Here is a 16,412-nt window from a genome sequence, read left to right on the forward strand (position 1 = left end):
TGGAGGTAGATAGGGCTTTAAACTAAATAAGTGGGGGGGAGGGTCCCAGTGGAGAGAAATCTAGAATGCTAAAGAGAAAAGACAAGGAAGCAGTGCAGGAAAGTGATTGGGGTAAGGATAACCAGATTGGGTCAGGAAGGGACAGAGCGTACAAACAAAAGACAACAAATAGGGTCCGGGTAAGAAAAAATGGTAATAAGACAAATAGGGCCATAGTACAAAAAAATGTTAAGTTGTCTAAAAATGTTCAAAAAACAAATCTAAAGGCACTGTATCTGAATGCACAAAGCATTCGTAATAAGGTAGATGAATTAACAGCGCAAATAGATGTAAACGGATATGATATAATAGCAATTACAGAGACATGGCTGCAGGGTGACCAAGGCTGGGAGCTGAATATCCAAGGGTATTCGATATTTAGGAAGGACAGGCAAAAAGGGAAAAGGAGATGGGGTGGCATTGTTAGTAAAGGATGAAATCAGAGCAATAGTGAGAAAGGATATTGGCTCAGAAAATCAAGATGTAGAATCAGTCTGGGTGGAGTTAAGCACCAAGGGGCAGAAAACACTGGTCGGAGTTGTCTATAGGCCTCCAAACAGTAGTGGTAATGTGGCATCAAACAGGAAATTAGAGATGCACGTAACAAGGGTACTACAATAATCACGGGTGACTTTAATCTACTTATAGACTGGCCAAACCAAATTAGCAATAATACTGTGGAGGATGAATTCCTGGAGTGTGTACGAGATGGTTTTTTTGGACCAGTACGTTGAAGAGCCAACCAGGGAACAGGCTATCCTAGATTGGGTATTGTGCAATGAGAAGGGGTTAATTAATAATCTTGTGCGGGATCCTTTAGGGAAGAGTGACCATAACATGATAGAATTCTTCATTAAGATGGAAAGTGAAGTAGTTCAATCCGAAACTAGGGTCCTAAATCCAAACAAAGGAAGCTACGAAGGTATGAGGAGTGAGTTGATAGATTGGGGAGTTTCATTCAAAGGCATCATGGTGGATAGGCAATGGCTAACATTTAAGGAACTAATGCATGAATTGCAACAATTATACTTTCCTTTCTGGCGCAAAAACACAAAAGGAAAAGCGGCCCAACCATGGCTAACAAAAGAAATTAAGGATGGTATTAGATCCAAAGTGGAGTCATATAAAGTTGCCAGAAAAAGTAGCAAGCCTGAGGATTGGGAGCAGTTTAGAATTCAGCAAAAAAGGACCAAGATTGATTGAGGGGAAAAATAGAGTATGAGTGAGTGGGCAAATACATGGCAAATGCAATATAATGTGGATAAATGTGAAGTTATCCACTTTGGAAGGAAAAACAAAGGCAACGTATTATTTAAATGGTGATAGATTGGGAAATTTTGATGTACAAAGGGACCTGGATGTCCTGCAAGGAACATAAAAGCAAACGGTAATAGCTTCTACAAGTATGTAAAAAGAAAAAGATTAGTGAAGACAAGTCAGAAATGGGAGAATTTATAATGGGGGAACAGGGAAATGGCAGAGCAATTAAACAAATACTTTGGTTCTGTCTTCACGGAAGAGGACACAAATAACTTCCCAGAAATGCTAGGGAACCAAGGGACTAGTGAGAAGGAGGAATTAAAGGAAATTAGTATTAGTAAAAAAAATAGTGCTGGAGAAATTAATGGGACTGAAAGCCGATAAATCCCCAGGGCCTGATACTCTGCATCCCAGAGTACTAAAAGAGGTAGCCATGGAAATATTGGATGCATTAGTTGTCATCTTCCAAAATTCTATAGATTATGGAACAGTTCCTGCAGATTGGCAGGTGGCAAATGTAACCCCACTATTTTAAAAAAGTGGGGAAAGAAAACAGGGAACTACAGACCTAACAGTAGTAGGGAAAATGCTAGAGTCTATTATAAAGGATGTGATAACAGGACACTTAGAAAATATCAATGGGATTAGATAAAGTCAGCATGGATTTATGAAAGTGAAATTGTGTTTGACAAACCTGGAATTTCTTTTGAGGATGTAACTGGTAGAATAGATAAGGGAGAACCAGTGGATGTGGTGTATTTGGGTTTTCAGAAGGCCTTTGATAAAGTCCCACACAAGAGGTTAGTGTGCAAAATTAAAGCACATGGGATTGGGGGGAATATACTGGCATGGATTGAGAATTGGTTAACAGACAAGAAACAGAGTAGGAATAAATGGGTCTTTTTGGGGTGGCAGGCAGTGACTAGTGGGGTACCGCAGGGATCAGTGCTTGGGCCCCAGCTATTCACAATATATATCAATGATTTGGATGAGGGAACCAAATGTAATATTTCCAAGTTTGCTGATGACACAAAACTAGGTGGGATTGAGAGTTGTGAGGAGGATGCAAAGAGGCTTCAAGGTGATTTAGACAAGTTGAGTGAGTGGGCAAATACATGACAGATGCAGTATAATGTGGATAAATGTGAAGTTATCCACTTCAGAAGGAAAAACAGAAAGGCAAAGTATTTAAATGGTAGATTGGGAAATGTTGATGTACAAAGGGACCTGGGTGTCCTTGTACACCAGTCACTGAAAGCAAACATGCAGGTGCAGCAAGCCGTTAGGAAGGCAAATGGTATGTTGGCCTTCATTGCAAGAGGATTTGAGTACAGGAGCAAGGATGTCTTACTGCAGTTATACAGGGCCTTGGTGAGACCACACCTGGAGAATTGTGTGCAGTTTTGGTCTCCTTACCTCAGAAAGGATATTCTTGCCATAGAGGGAGTGCAGCGAAGGTTCACCAGACTGATTCCTGGGATGGCAGGACCGTCGTATGAGGAGAGATTAGGTCGACTCGGCCTGTATTCACTCGAGTTTAGAAGAATGAGGGGGATCTCATTGAAACGTATAAAATTCCGCACCCATGAGGACGGCCTCAACCGGGATCTTAGGTTCATGTCGCGCTACACGTAACCCCACCAGCGAAAAAAAAGTTATCTTTTTAATACAACTGGTCATTCTCTCTCTTTCTCTTCCTTTCAGATGTTTCTCTCTCTCTCCCTCTCTGTCTTTGGTTCTGGCCGTTTGTATATTCAGTAATCTGGTATCTAATGTTTCTGTGTCCGAACACTATTCAATTCATTTGATGGCCTTGATAACGGGCAGTTGGAAAGATTATCTGTAATCACCAGGCATTGCTCTGTGACTATATATGCGGTAATTTTCAAGGAACCCGACACTCACCTGACGAAGGAGAAAGCCTCCGAAAGCTTGTGATTTTCAAATAAAACAGTTGGACTATAACCTGGTGTTGTAAGATTCCTTACATTTGTCAACCCCAGTCCATCACCGGCATCTCCACATCATGTATAAAATTCTGACAGGGCTAGACAGACTGGATGCAGGGAGGATGTTTCCCCTGGCTGGGGGGTCCAGAACGAGGGGACACAGTCTCAGGATACAGGGTAGGACATTTAGGACTGAGATGAGGAGAAATTTCTTCACTCAGAGGGTGGTGAACCTGTGGAATTCTCTACCACAGAAGGCTGTGGAGGCCAAGTCACTGAATATATTTAAGAAGAAGCTCGATAGATTTCTAGACACAAAAGGCATCAAGGGGTATGGGGAGAGAGCGGGAATATGATATTGAGAGAGGATCAGTCATGATCATATTGATTGGCGGAGCAGGCTCGAAGAGCCGAATGGCCTACTCCTATTTTCTATGTTTCTATGTCCCCACGTTCGCCCCCTCGCACCCCCCCCCCCAAACAAACCCCCTCTCTGTTTATCTTCCCCCAACACCCCCCCCAAACATACCCCCCCTCTGGTCCCCACGTTCCCCCCTTCTTCCCCCCCCCCCCCCCCCCCAATGTGCCCCCCTTCCGGTCCCCATGTTTCCCCCCACCCCAACACACCCCCTCTGGTTCCCTTTCCTACCTACCCTCTCCTCCCACCCCCCCCAAATACAATTCCAGTGCTAAAAGACAGTATTAGACCCAACAGGTTTGTTTGTCTCGTAGCTGAACCCTGCCCAATCTCCCAACCCCCTCCATCTTGAGAAACGTATCCACAGTCGCATGATGCCTTGCTGGAATAGTATAGGGTAGATGGGGAGAAACTATCTCCTCTGGTGGGGGAGTCCAGAACAAGGGAGTATAATAAAGTTAGAACTCGGCCATTCAGGAGTGAAATCAGGAAGCACTTCTTCACACAAAGGGTAGTGGAAATCTGAAACACTCTCTTCTTCCCTCCCTCTTCTCCACCCCCCTGCCCCATCCCCCATCCCCAAAAAGGCTGTGGATGCTGGGGGTCAATTGGAGCTTTCAAGACTGAGATCAGTAGATTTTTTAGGTACGGGTATCAAGGGATATAGAACAAAGATGGGTAAATGGAGTTGAGGTACAGATCAGCTGTGATCTTTGATTTTTTTCAAACCTGTCTTCCTCACTCTACCCTCTAATTGCTGGCCTCATTCTAGTGAATCTTCACTACCTCTTTTCCATGGCTCCAATACCTTTCCTATAATAGGGTGCCCAGAACTCTGCACACTACACCATCTCTGACCTAACAAATATCTTTGCTTTTATATCCAGTGCTCCCATGTGTATAAACCCAGAATCCCATTTGCCATTTGTCACAACGTGTGTATCCACCTCCCCATCTGTGTCTCCACTCTCACTCCACCCTGATAACAATCTTATTTCCCTTCCACTGTTTCTTTCCTGACCTCACCATTTCACATTTCTCTGCACTTGCCACCTGTCTTCCTATCCTTCTAATCTCCTTATGCCCTCGTACCTCGCGTGCCCCTAGTTTGATAGTTAGTAATCTTGGATGTCACTCCTTTTGTTCCTATCTCCAAATCATTTATATGAATGGAAACCAATCCCTGGGCACCCCCCGGCCCCAATTCCATTTACTCTTTGCTTTCTGTGCCCCAGCTATGTCTCCATGCGCCTACGTTCCCTTTAATACTGTGTCCTTGTAATAAAGCAGTTAACCTGGGTCTGGTGCCCTCCCCTCCCACTCACATTACCTGATTTCAGTCCCACATTCCTCTTTCACCTCTGAGTGTGACCCGGATCGGGATCTGATCACTCTTTCCCTCCCTTGCCCTGCTTTGTTACCCAGAGCTATATTTGGTGTTGCTTTTCTGTTGCACCTGCAGCTGATTAAGGAAACAGCCACATTTTAACCAGCCTTTTTCTTACCCCAGTCTACCCTGGGATAAATCCCCCCATAATTAAATGGCTAGTACTTCAGATCTCTCTGAATTGTCCTTGATTCCTTTCCCACTATTTACTTTTTTATAACGTGCTTTACACCGAGTCCTAAATGATGTCTTTGAACTCCACTTAGCCGTTAACTGGTAACACTCCTGACAGGGCACGTGTTCAGTATTTGCCAAGGCCAACCAAAGATCAGGTTCTTTTTAAAGAAGAGTGAGTCGCATTTATACAGCACCTTTCATGACCTCGGGACGTCCCAAAGCGTTTCACAGCAGGTGGATTATTTTTGAAGTGTATATTGCAATGTTGGTGAACGGAGTGGTCAGCAAGATCCCACAAACGGGCCTTTTGGTCATCGGCGTCAGCTTTCAGTTTACCCCGACCTTGTGTGATTCACTTAGTATTCCATACAGCGCTCCGCAGGAACCTACTTGTTCTAATCCTATTGCTCTTTGGGTTAAAAAGAATTCCAGCTGCCCTAAGGGCTCAAAGTTGCACTGATCCATAGTAATGATCCAACAGGGTCCCAGGGCCTTCCACGGCCTGTGCTGAATTCCCCGATCTCGGTCCGGATGGTGCTGGGGAGAGATATAGCTTCCCTTTGCCAGCCCAAGGGTGCACCGACTGAGATCAGTTTCAACAACTTGCATTTATATAGCACCTTTGATGTAATAAAACGTCCCAAGGTGCTTCACAGGAGCGATTATCAAACAAAATTTGACATTGAGCCACATAAGGAGATATTAGGACAGGTGACCAAAAGCTTGGTCAAAGAGGTAGGTTTTAAGGAGCATCTTAAAGGAGGAGAGAGAGTCGGAGAGGTTTAGGGAGGGAATTCCAGAGCTTAGGACCCAGGCTGCTGAAGGCAATGGTGGAGCGAAGGAAATTGGGGATGTGCAAGAGGCCAGAATTGGAGGAGCGCAGAGATCTGAGGGTTGTAGGGCTGGAGGAGGTTACAGAGATGGGGCGGGGCCATAGAGGGATTTGAACACAAGGATGAGAATTTTAAAATGGGGGCGTTGCCGGACTGGGTGGTGTGGCTGTGTTCTATACTGGCACTCTGCACTGTTCCTATTACTGATACGTCAAGAGATTTTTTTTCCCCCCTACTTGTTCAGGATTGACCTCGGAAAACCAGACCAGCCGAACCAGATTGAAGTGGGACGCAAAGATGATGCCAAGATCCACAAACTGTTTCTGGATCCCTCAGGTATGGTGCTTGCAGCACTTTGTTCTGGGGTGATGTGCTCGCTGACCTACATTGGCTCCCGGTCCGGCAATGCCTCGATTTTAAAATTCTCATCCTTGTTTTCAAATCCCTCCATTGTCTTGCCCCTCCCTATCTCTGTAACCTCTTCTAGCCCTACAACCCTACGAGATCTCAGTGCTCCTCCAATTCTGGCCTCTCACGCATCCCTGATTTTAGTCACTCCACTATTGGCGGCTGTGCCTTCAGCTGCCTAGGCCCTAATTGCTAGAATTCCTTCTACCCCTCTCTCCTCCTTTAAGATGCTCCTTAAAACCTATCTCTTTGACCAAGCTTTTGGTCACCTATCCTAATATCTCCTTATGCGGCTCGATGTCAAATTTTGTTTGATAATCACTCATGTGAAGCCCCTTGGGAGGTTTTACTACATTAAAAGTGGTATATAAATGCAAGTTGTTGTGATAATCCGAGCTTGTGCATACTGAGGGAGAAGCCTTAGCCCAGCAGCCTCGACTCACCCTGACATCTGTCCAGTAAGGGAGCACAGCCTTGTGTCAGTCAAGTTCAGCATTCAACGTCATGTGTCTCCGAAGTGAGACCGTGGCGTTTTTTCCCCTATTTGAGGCTGGGGCGAAGTCCTGGTGTCTGCCCTCTGGTATCACACCTCAGTGGCACCATGAGAGCCCAGTCGGAGAGTGTGGGCAGGACGGCATTACAGCTGAGCTGGGATTTGCCCTCGCTTGCACGTGGCAGGTCATTGGATAGCTCCCAGGAGGAAGAATCATGGCTGGTTCTCCTTTTTTCCCAGGGGAACCCAAGACCAAAATAATGTCTGGACTGCCAGTGTAACTGTGACCACCCAGCTCCACCTCCCATCCTTTGTACTGTTTCTGTTTTATATCACTACCTTTCCCTCCCAGCAGCTGCTACAGATTTCTGCTCGAGAGAGCTGTACCTCTTGAGATTCAGGGTGGCCCAGGGTTAACAGCTAGCCTGTTTTTTTTCTCTCTGTGAACTGACTGATGTGTTTGCTCCTGTTGTAGGGTCTCATCTCCTGATCAGCCTCACCTCCAGTGAGTGTCTTTACCTCAACAGGAATTGGCAGAAAGTGAGAGGCCTCTCTCGCTGGAAAGGGCATTTGATCGAGAGCGTGGGCTGGAACAAACAGCTGGGAAGTGAGACCAACACTGGCCCCATCCTGGTGGGGACCAGCCAGGGACAAATGTACGAGGCAGAGATTATGGTATCAGAGGAACGACTGTTCAACACCAGCCCCGACCAGTACTTCAAGTACGTGTACAGCCTGGAGGAGGATGGATCCCCAGCTCCTGTCTGCTGTCTGGAGATCGAACGGAGCGTTGACAGGAAGCTGTTTGTCATCGCCACCACCCGGAAGCGGTTGTATCAGTTTGTGGGGAGGGCCCCGGAGGCTGGGGAGCAACAGATGATCCAGCCCATCTTCAACCAGTACGCCGACACCTTGCCCAGCTTCCAGGAGTTCCCCGCCAGCCTGGGCTACAGTGAGATCTCCTTCTACACCTCCAAGCTCCGCTCCAGCCCCCGCTCCTTCGCTTGGATGATGGGTAACGGGGTGCTGTACGGTACCCTGGACTATGCTCGCCCCGATTCTCTCCTGAGTGACGTGCAGGTCTGGGAGTATTCAGCCGACATCGACCCCCAGCTGGAGCCACCCCACTCCATCGTCCTCACACAGTTCCATTTCCTGCTGCTGCTGCCCGATCGGATGAAGGCCATTTGCACACTGAATGGGCAGCTGGTCTTCGAGGACGTCTTCCCGGACAAATTTGGCCGTCTGCTCCGGATGGTGAAGGATTCGGTGGCCGGGCTGATATGGGTATACACGGAGAAGGCGGTGTTCCGATACCACATTCAGAAGGAGTCTCGGGACGTTTGGCAGATGTACATGAACATGGGGAGGTTCGACCTGGCCAAGGAGTACTGCAAAGACCGGCCTGAGTGTCTGGACACCGTCCTTGCTAAAGAGGCCGATCACTGCTTTCAAAACAAGAAGTACATTGAAAGTGCCAAGTACTATGCACTGACTCAGAAGTACTTTGAGGAGATCGCCTTGAAGTTCATTGAAGCCAAGCAAGAGGAGGCCCTGAAGGAATTTCTTCTGAAGAAGCTAAAGAACTTAAAGCTGGAGGACAAAACTCAACTGACCTTGTTGGTGACTTGGCTCACCGAGATCTATCTGAACTGGTTGGGCACGCTCGAAGGGGACCAGGGCAAGCGGAGCCAGTTTGATGCCACCCGGGAGGAGTTCCGGAAATTTCTGAACGGCTCCAAGATTAAAGAGTGCCTGCTTAACAACCGCTCGACCATCTATGACCTCTTGGCCAGCCATGGCAATGTGGAGGACATGGTGTTCTTCTCTGTGATCATGCAGGACTACGAGCGGGTCATGGCCCACCACTGCCAACACGACGACTACAGCGCAGCCCTGGAAGTCATGTCCAAGTACCAGGACCCGGCCCTCTTTTACAAGTTCTCCCCTGTGCTCATGCAACACATTCCCAAGCTGGTGGTGGACGCCTGGATTGGCATGAGGAAGCGGCTGGATCCCAAAAACCTTATCCCAGCACTGGTCAACTACAGCCAGATCGGGAGCTCAGAGCAGATCGGCGAAGCTATCCGCTATCTGGAGTTCTGTGTGCACCAACTGGAGGTCACCGACCAGGCAATTCACAACTACCTGCTGTCGCTGTACGCCAAGTACAAGCCCAAGGCTTTGCTCTGGTACCTGGAACAAGCTGGATCGAACGCAAACCACATTCACTATGATCTGAAGTACGCACTGCGCCTGTGTGCAGAGAATGGCCATCATCAGGCCTGTGTGCACATATATAAGACTATGGAACTGTACGAAGAGGCAGTGGACCTTGCACTGCAGGTATGTCGCGGGTTATCGTGCTCTCCTCTGTCACTGGAATGTGAGGATCCTTGGCTCGTTCTACCTTTAAAGAAAGAACTTGGGTTTATCGCTCCTTTCACTTCCTCAGGATATCCCAAAGCGCTTTGCAGCCAATGAAGTACTTTTCAAGTGTAATCACTGTTGTAATATAGGAAAGGTGGCAGCCAATTTGTGCACAGCAAGGTCCCACAAACAGCAATATGATGATCAGATCATCTGTTTTATTAATGCTGGTTGAGGGATAAATATTGGCTAGGACACCGGGGAGAACTACCCTGCTCTTACATAGAATTACATAAAATGTACAGCACAAACAGGCTATTCAGCCCAACTGGTCTATGCCGGCGTTTATGTTCCACACGAGCCTCCTCTCTCCCCTCTTCTTCTAACCCCATCAGCATTTCCTTCTATTCCTTTCTCCCTCGTGTACTTATCTAGCTTCCCCTTAAATGTGTATGTTATTTGTCTTAACTACTCCTTGTGGTAGCGAGTGCCATATTCTCACCACTCTCTGGGTAAAGAAGTTTCTCCTGAATTCCCTATTGGATTTATTGGTGACTATCTTATATTTATGGCCCCTCGTTCTCGTCTTCCCCCACAAGTGGAAACATTTTCTCTACATCTACCCTATCAAACCCTTTCATAATCTTAGACCTCTATCAGATCACCGTTCAGTCCTCTCTTCTAGAGATAAGAGCCCCAGCCAGTTCGATCTTTCCTGATATGTATAACCTCTCAGTTTTGATGTCATCTTTGTACCTTCTCCAGTGCCTCTATATCCTTTTTATAATATGGAGACCAGAACTGTGCACAGTACTTCGAGCGGTCTAATCAAGGTTATATACAAGTTTAACATAACTTCCCGGCTTTTCAATTCGATCACTCTAGAAATGAATCCCAGTGCTTGGTTTGCCGATTTTATGGCCTCGTTAACCTGCGTCGCTACTTTTGGTGATTTGTGTATCTGTATCCCCAGATCCCTTTGCTCCTCTATTCCATTCAGTCTCTTATCCAAGCAGTATGTGGCCTCTTTATTCTTCCTACCAAGATGTAATACCTCACTTATCTATATTGAAATCATTTGCCAATTACAAACCCATTCTGCAAGTTTATTGTCTTCCTGTATTTTGTCGAAGTCATAGAACCATAGAAAAGATACAGCACAGAAGGGGGCCATTCGGCCCATCGTGTCCGCGCCGGCTCGAAGAACAACCAGGTGCTCATTCTAATCCCACCTTCCAGCACCCGGTCTGTAGTCCTGCAGCTTACAGCACTTTAGGTGCAGGTCCAGGTACTTTTTAAAAGAGTTGAGGGTCCCTGCCTCTACCACCAACTCGGGCAGCGAATTCCATACACCCACCACCCTCTGGGTAAAAAGGTTTTTCCTCATGTTCCCTCTAATCCTTCCACCAATCAGCTTAAATCTATGTCCTCTAGTTCTTGAATTCTCCGCTAGGGGAAACAGGTACTTCCTGTCTACTCTATCTGGGCCCCTCATAATTTTGTACACCTCAATCAAGTCTCCCCTCAGCCTCCTCTGCTCCAAGGAAAACAACCCCAGCTTATCCGATCTCTCCTCGTAGCTGCAATTTTCAAGCCCTAGCAACATTCTTGTAAATCTTCTCTGCACACTCTCCAGAGCAATTACGTCCTTCCTGTAATGTGGTGACCAGCACTGCGCACAATACTCCAGCTGTGGCCTTACCAGTGTTTTATACAGTTCTCCTCATAGTATCATACAGTATTAACTATAACCCCAGTTTGGTGTCGTCTGCAAATTTTGAAATTGTACTTCCAATTCCTGAGTCCAAATCGTTGATGTAAATTGTGAAGAACAGTGATCCCAGCACCGATCCCTGTGGACCATCACTTCTCACCTTTTGCCAGTCTGAGTAACTACCCTTAACCCCTACTCTCAGTTTTCTGTTTAGTAGCCAGCTTGCTATCCATTCTATAACTTGTCCCCTGACTCCACATTCTCTGACCTTAGTCATGAGTCTGCTATATGGTACCTATAGTATCATGAAATCGATGTCCAACTGAGGGGGCAGACGGGGCCTCAGTTTAATATCTCATCGGAAAGACGGCCCTCCCACAGTGCAGCACTCCCTCAGAACTGCAGTGGGAGTGTCAGCCTAAATTTGGTGCTCAAGTCTCTGGAGTGGGACTTGAACCCATGACCTTCTGACTCAGGCGAGAGGGCTACCACTTAGGCACGACTGACCTCCCTTCGATGAGACTCGGTGACACGCTGGGCGTTGCGGGGTTTGAGCCTTGGCGGAGTTCATCACTAGGATTGTGATGAATCACACTAAGCTGGTTCAGCCTTCTAAACTGTGACTCTTTCTTGCTGCTGCAAAAATACACACCACTCTGGGCGGGAGAGTGCTCCCCCTCGACTCTTCCCCCATAACCTGTGGGACTGAGCCCCGGTAAACTGAGCTGTGAATCACTTTCTGGGATAGGTACCCCCACAGCAATGGACGTATCTCTGGATAGTACTTGTGAATTATTTGACTCAGCCACTAAGATTAAAAATTTTTTTTTAAAAAATGAAGTGAAGTTGACCTTTGAACAGAATATCGTGGACTGAACGATGCAAAAAAGATAATGCTCCTAGACAACAGGAAGGATATATTGGTCTTGGAGGGGGAGCAGTGCAGATTTACCAGAATGATAGTGGGGCTAAAAGGGTTAAATTATGAGGGCAGGCTTATAGGCTTGTATTCCCTGAATATAGAAGATTAAGGGGTGATCTAATTGAGGTGTTTCAGATGATTAAAGGATTTGATCGGCTAGATAGAGAGAAACTATTTCCTCTGGTGGGAGAGTCCAGATCAAGGAGGCATAACCTTAAAATTAGTTCTAGGCCATTCAGGGGTGATGTCAGGAAGCATCGGTACCAATGACATAGGTAGAAAGAGGGATGGGGTCCTGCAGGCAGATTTTTAAAGAGGCAGGAAAAGGATTAAAAAACAGGATCTCAAAGGTGGTAATCTCTGGATTGCTCCCAGTGCCACATACTAGTGAGTATAGAAATAGGAAGATAGAACAGATGAATGTGTGGCTGGAGAGATGGTGCAGAGGGGAGGCTGTTAGATTCTTGGGGCATTGGGACCAGTTCTGTGGGAGGTGGGACCTGTACAAGCTGCACGGGTTGCACCCTCAACAGGGCCGGGACCAATATCCTTGGGAGGTTTGCTAGTGCTGTTGGGGACGGTTTAAACTAGTTTGCAGGGGGATGGGAACCTGAGCTTAGATTCAGAAGGGAGCGATGCACAGCTGGAAATGGAAGGCAGAAAATTAGTAAGCAAGTTTGGAAGGCAGAGGAAACAAAGGTCAGATAGATAACAAGAGTTTGGCAGTGCTTAATGGTATATACTTCAATGTAAGGGGTCTAGTGAATAAGGCAGATGAGCTGAGGGCACAGATAGACACGTGGCAGTACGACATCATAGCGCTTACTGAAACATGGCTTAAAGAGGGGCAGGAATAGCAGCTCAACATTCCTGGTTACAGGGTTTTCAGACGAGATAGAGGAGGGATAAAAAAGGAGGGGGGGGTCGCAATATTGGTTAAAGAAATAAATATAGCTGTGAGGAGGGATAATATGTTAGAAGGGTCAAGTGAGGCCATATGGGTTGAACTGAAGAACAAAAAAGGGGCAGTCACACTACTGGGAGTGTACTATAGACCCCCCCCCCCCCAAACAGTCAGGGAGATAGAAGAGCAAATATGTAGACAAATTTCTGAAGTGCAAAAATAATAGGGCAGTAACAGTAGGAGATTTCAACTACCCTAATATTAACTGGATACAATCAGTGTGAAGGATATAGAGGGTGCAGAATTCTTAAAATGCATTCAGGAGAACTTGTTTAGCCAGTATATAGCAAGCCCAATATGAGAGGGGGCCAGTTCTGGATTTAATTTTAGGAAATGAAGCTGGGCAGGTGGAAGGAGTAACAGTGGGAGAGCATTCTGGTGGTAGCGATCATAATTCAGTTAGATTTAGCATAGTTATGGAAAAAGACAAAGATAGACCAGGAGTAAAAGTTCTCAATTGGGGAAAGGCCAGTTTTACTAAGCTGAGATGTGATTTAGCAAAAGTGGACTGAAAACAGTGACTTGAAGGTAAATCAGTGTCAGAGCAGTGGGAGGCATTCAAGGAGGAGATAGTGAGGGTTCAGAGTAAATATGTTCCCACAAAGGGCTCAATACTAGGTCCAGCTATCCAGCCTAATCCCACTTTCCAGCTCTTGGTTCGTAGCTCTGTAGGTTACGGCACTTCAAGTGCGCAACCAAGCACCTTTTAAATGCGATGAGGGTTTCTGCCTCTACCACCCTTTCAGGCAGAGAGTTCCAGTCCCCCACCACCCTCTGAAAAAAATTTTTCCTCAGCTCCCCTCTAATCCTTCTGCCAATTACTTTTAAATCTATGACCCCTGGTTATTGACCCCTCTGCTAAGGGAAACTGTATCTTGCTTTTTGTGATATATATCAATGATTTAGACTTTAATGTAGGGGGTAAAGTTAAGTTTGCAGATGATACAAAAATTGGCCATGTAGTTGATAGTGAGGAGGAAAGCTGTAGACTGCAGTAAGATATCATTGGATTGGTCAGGTGGGCAGAAGAGGTGGCAAATGGAATTCAATCCTGAGAAATGTGAGAGAATGCATTTGGGGAGGGCAAACAAGGCAAGGGAATACACAATAAATGGGAGAATACTGAGAAGTGTAGAAGGACCTTGGAGTGCATGTCCACAGATCCCTGAAGGTAGCAGGACAGGTAGATAAGGTGGTTAAGAAGGCATTTAGAATACTTTCCTTTATTAGCCAAGGCACAGAATATGAGCAGGTAGGTTACAATTGAACTGTATAAAACATTGATTAGGCCACAGCTTGAGTACTGCGTACAGTTCTGGTCACCACATTACAGGAAAGATGTGATTGCACTAGAGGGTACAGAGGAGATTTACGAGGATGTTGCCAGGACTGGAGAATTTTAGCTATGAGGAAAGATTGGATGGGCTGGAGTTGTTTTCTTTGGAACAGAGGAGGCTGAGGGGTGATTTAATTGAGGTGTATAAAATTGAGGGGCCTAGATGGAGTGGATAGGAAGGACCTATTTCCCTTAGCAGAAGGGTCAATAACCAGGGGGCATAGATTTAAAGTGATTGGTAGAAGGATTAGAGGGAAGCTGAGGAAAAAAAAAATCCACCCAGAGGGTGGTGGGGGTCTGGAACTCACTGCCTGAAAGGGTGGTAGAGGCAGAAACCCTCATCACATTTAAAAGGTGCTTGGATATGCACTTGAAGTGCCGTAATCTACAGGGCTACGGACCAAGTGCTGGAAAGTGGGATTAGGTTGGATAGCTCTTTTTCAGTTGACAGACATGATGGACCGAATGGCCTCCTTCTGTGCCGTAAATTTCTATTCTATGATTCTATTTCTTCACACACAGGGTAGTGGAAATCTGGAACTCTTTCTCTCCCCCCCCCCCCCCCCCCAGGGGCTGAAAAAACTGTTGAGGCCGGGGGTCAAGTGACAATTTCAAAACTGAGATTGGTAGATTTTCATTGGGTAAGAGTATTGAGGATTACAGAACCAAGGCAGGTAGATGGAGTTAAGATACAGATCAGCCATGATCTAATTGAATGGTGGACCAGGCTCGAGAGGCTGCATAGCCTGTTCCTATGTTCCTAATGTGGAAATTTCCGTTTGAAGCCGGGTGGAGTGCCACTTCTGTCACACACTGCTGTCCTTCTCCAGGTTAAATGGATGCGATAGTCAGTGATTGGGTAGATTGTGGTTTTGAAGATTTGAACAAATGTCGGCCATTGTGCTTTGATGCTGTGCCTCTGTTCTCCTTGGGCCAGGCTTATTGATGGATACCTTTTTTTTTAAAAAAGATGGACGTGGATCTTGCTAAGTCGTGTGCGGACATGCCGGAGGAAGATGAGGAGCTGCGTAAAAAGCTGTGGCTGAAGATTGCCCGCCACGTGGTTCAGGAGGAGAAGGACGTGAAGAAGGCAATGGTGTGCCTCTCCAGCTGCAACCTGCTGAAGATCGAAGACATTCTACCCTTCTTCCCTGACTTTGTGACCATTGACCATTTCAAGGAGGCCATCTGCAGCTCCCTCCAGGAGTACAACAAGCACATCGACGAGCTCAAGCAGGAGATGGAGGAAGCGACTGAGAGTGCCAAGCGAATCCGGGAAGACATCCAGGAGATGAGGAACAAGTACGGTGTGGTGGAGTCACAGGAGAAGTGTGCAGCGTGCGACTTCCCGCTACTGAACCGACCTTTCTACCTATTCCTGTGTGGCCACATGTTCCACTACGACTGCCTGCTGCAGGAGGTGATTCCCCACCTCTCCTCCTACAAGCAGACCAGGCTGGAGGAGCTGCAGAGGAAGCTGGGGACTACCGGCCAGACTAAGTCCCGACTGCGCTCCAAGGAAGGAGAGGGTGGTGACCGGGGGCAACAGTCCCGCGATCAGATCAAAGCGGACATTGACGATCTCGTGGCAGCCGAGTGCATCTATTGCGGAGAACTGATGATTAAATCGATAGACAAACCGTTTATCGAGCCACAGAAATGTGAGGAGGAGAACAACAGCTGGTTGTAAGTGTGTTCCCGCAGTACTCTAATGTCCCCATCTCTCAGGCCGTTATGTGCTGAACCAGTGCCTCAGATTCCAGGAGTGCAGAGTGATACGCATTGCGATTGTAACTGATGCTTCTACCCCGCTGAATATTCTACAGCTTGTTGTGTAGTTGCCTCTGGTGGCAAATAAAGTGTTAACATTGTACAGTTAAAGGTGTATCTAGTCTAGAATCCTGCCATCATTCTCTGTGCTATTTGGAGTTACAGATCCAGGAACAGTGCATAATTTGAACGTATACCGGTGCGGTGGTATAGTGGTTATGTTACCGGACCAATGATCCAGAGGCCGTGAGTTCAAATCCCACTGGCAGTTTGAAAATTTGAATTCAGTTTATAGGATCTGGAAATAATCAGCTGGTCTCAGTAAAAGTGACCATGAGGCTGTCGGATTGTCGTAAAAACCCAACTGGTTCA

General features: G+C 46.6%; 1 protein-coding gene across 1 annotated transcript; it reads left to right on the forward strand.

Moving 5' to 3' along the window:
• Positions 1 to 6,185: 6,185 nt before the first annotated feature.
• Positions 6,186 to 16,151, forward strand: vps18 (VPS18 core subunit of CORVET and HOPS complexes). The gene is made up of 3 exons (XM_067991469.1): positions 6,186 to 6,399; positions 7,440 to 9,310; positions 15,241 to 16,151. The coding sequence occupies exons 1-3, from the start codon at positions 6,186 to 6,188 to the stop codon at positions 15,958 to 15,960; spliced, it is 2,805 nt and encodes a 934-aa protein (XP_067847570.1). The 3' UTR covers positions 15,961 to 16,151.
• The last annotated feature ends 261 nt before the right edge of the window (positions 16,152 to 16,412 follow it).

This window comes from Heptranchias perlo, chromosome 10, assembly GCF_035084215.1.
Source record: "Heptranchias perlo isolate sHepPer1 chromosome 10, sHepPer1.hap1, whole genome shotgun sequence".
NCBI lineage: Eukaryota > Metazoa > Chordata > Chondrichthyes > Hexanchiformes > Hexanchidae > Heptranchias > Heptranchias perlo.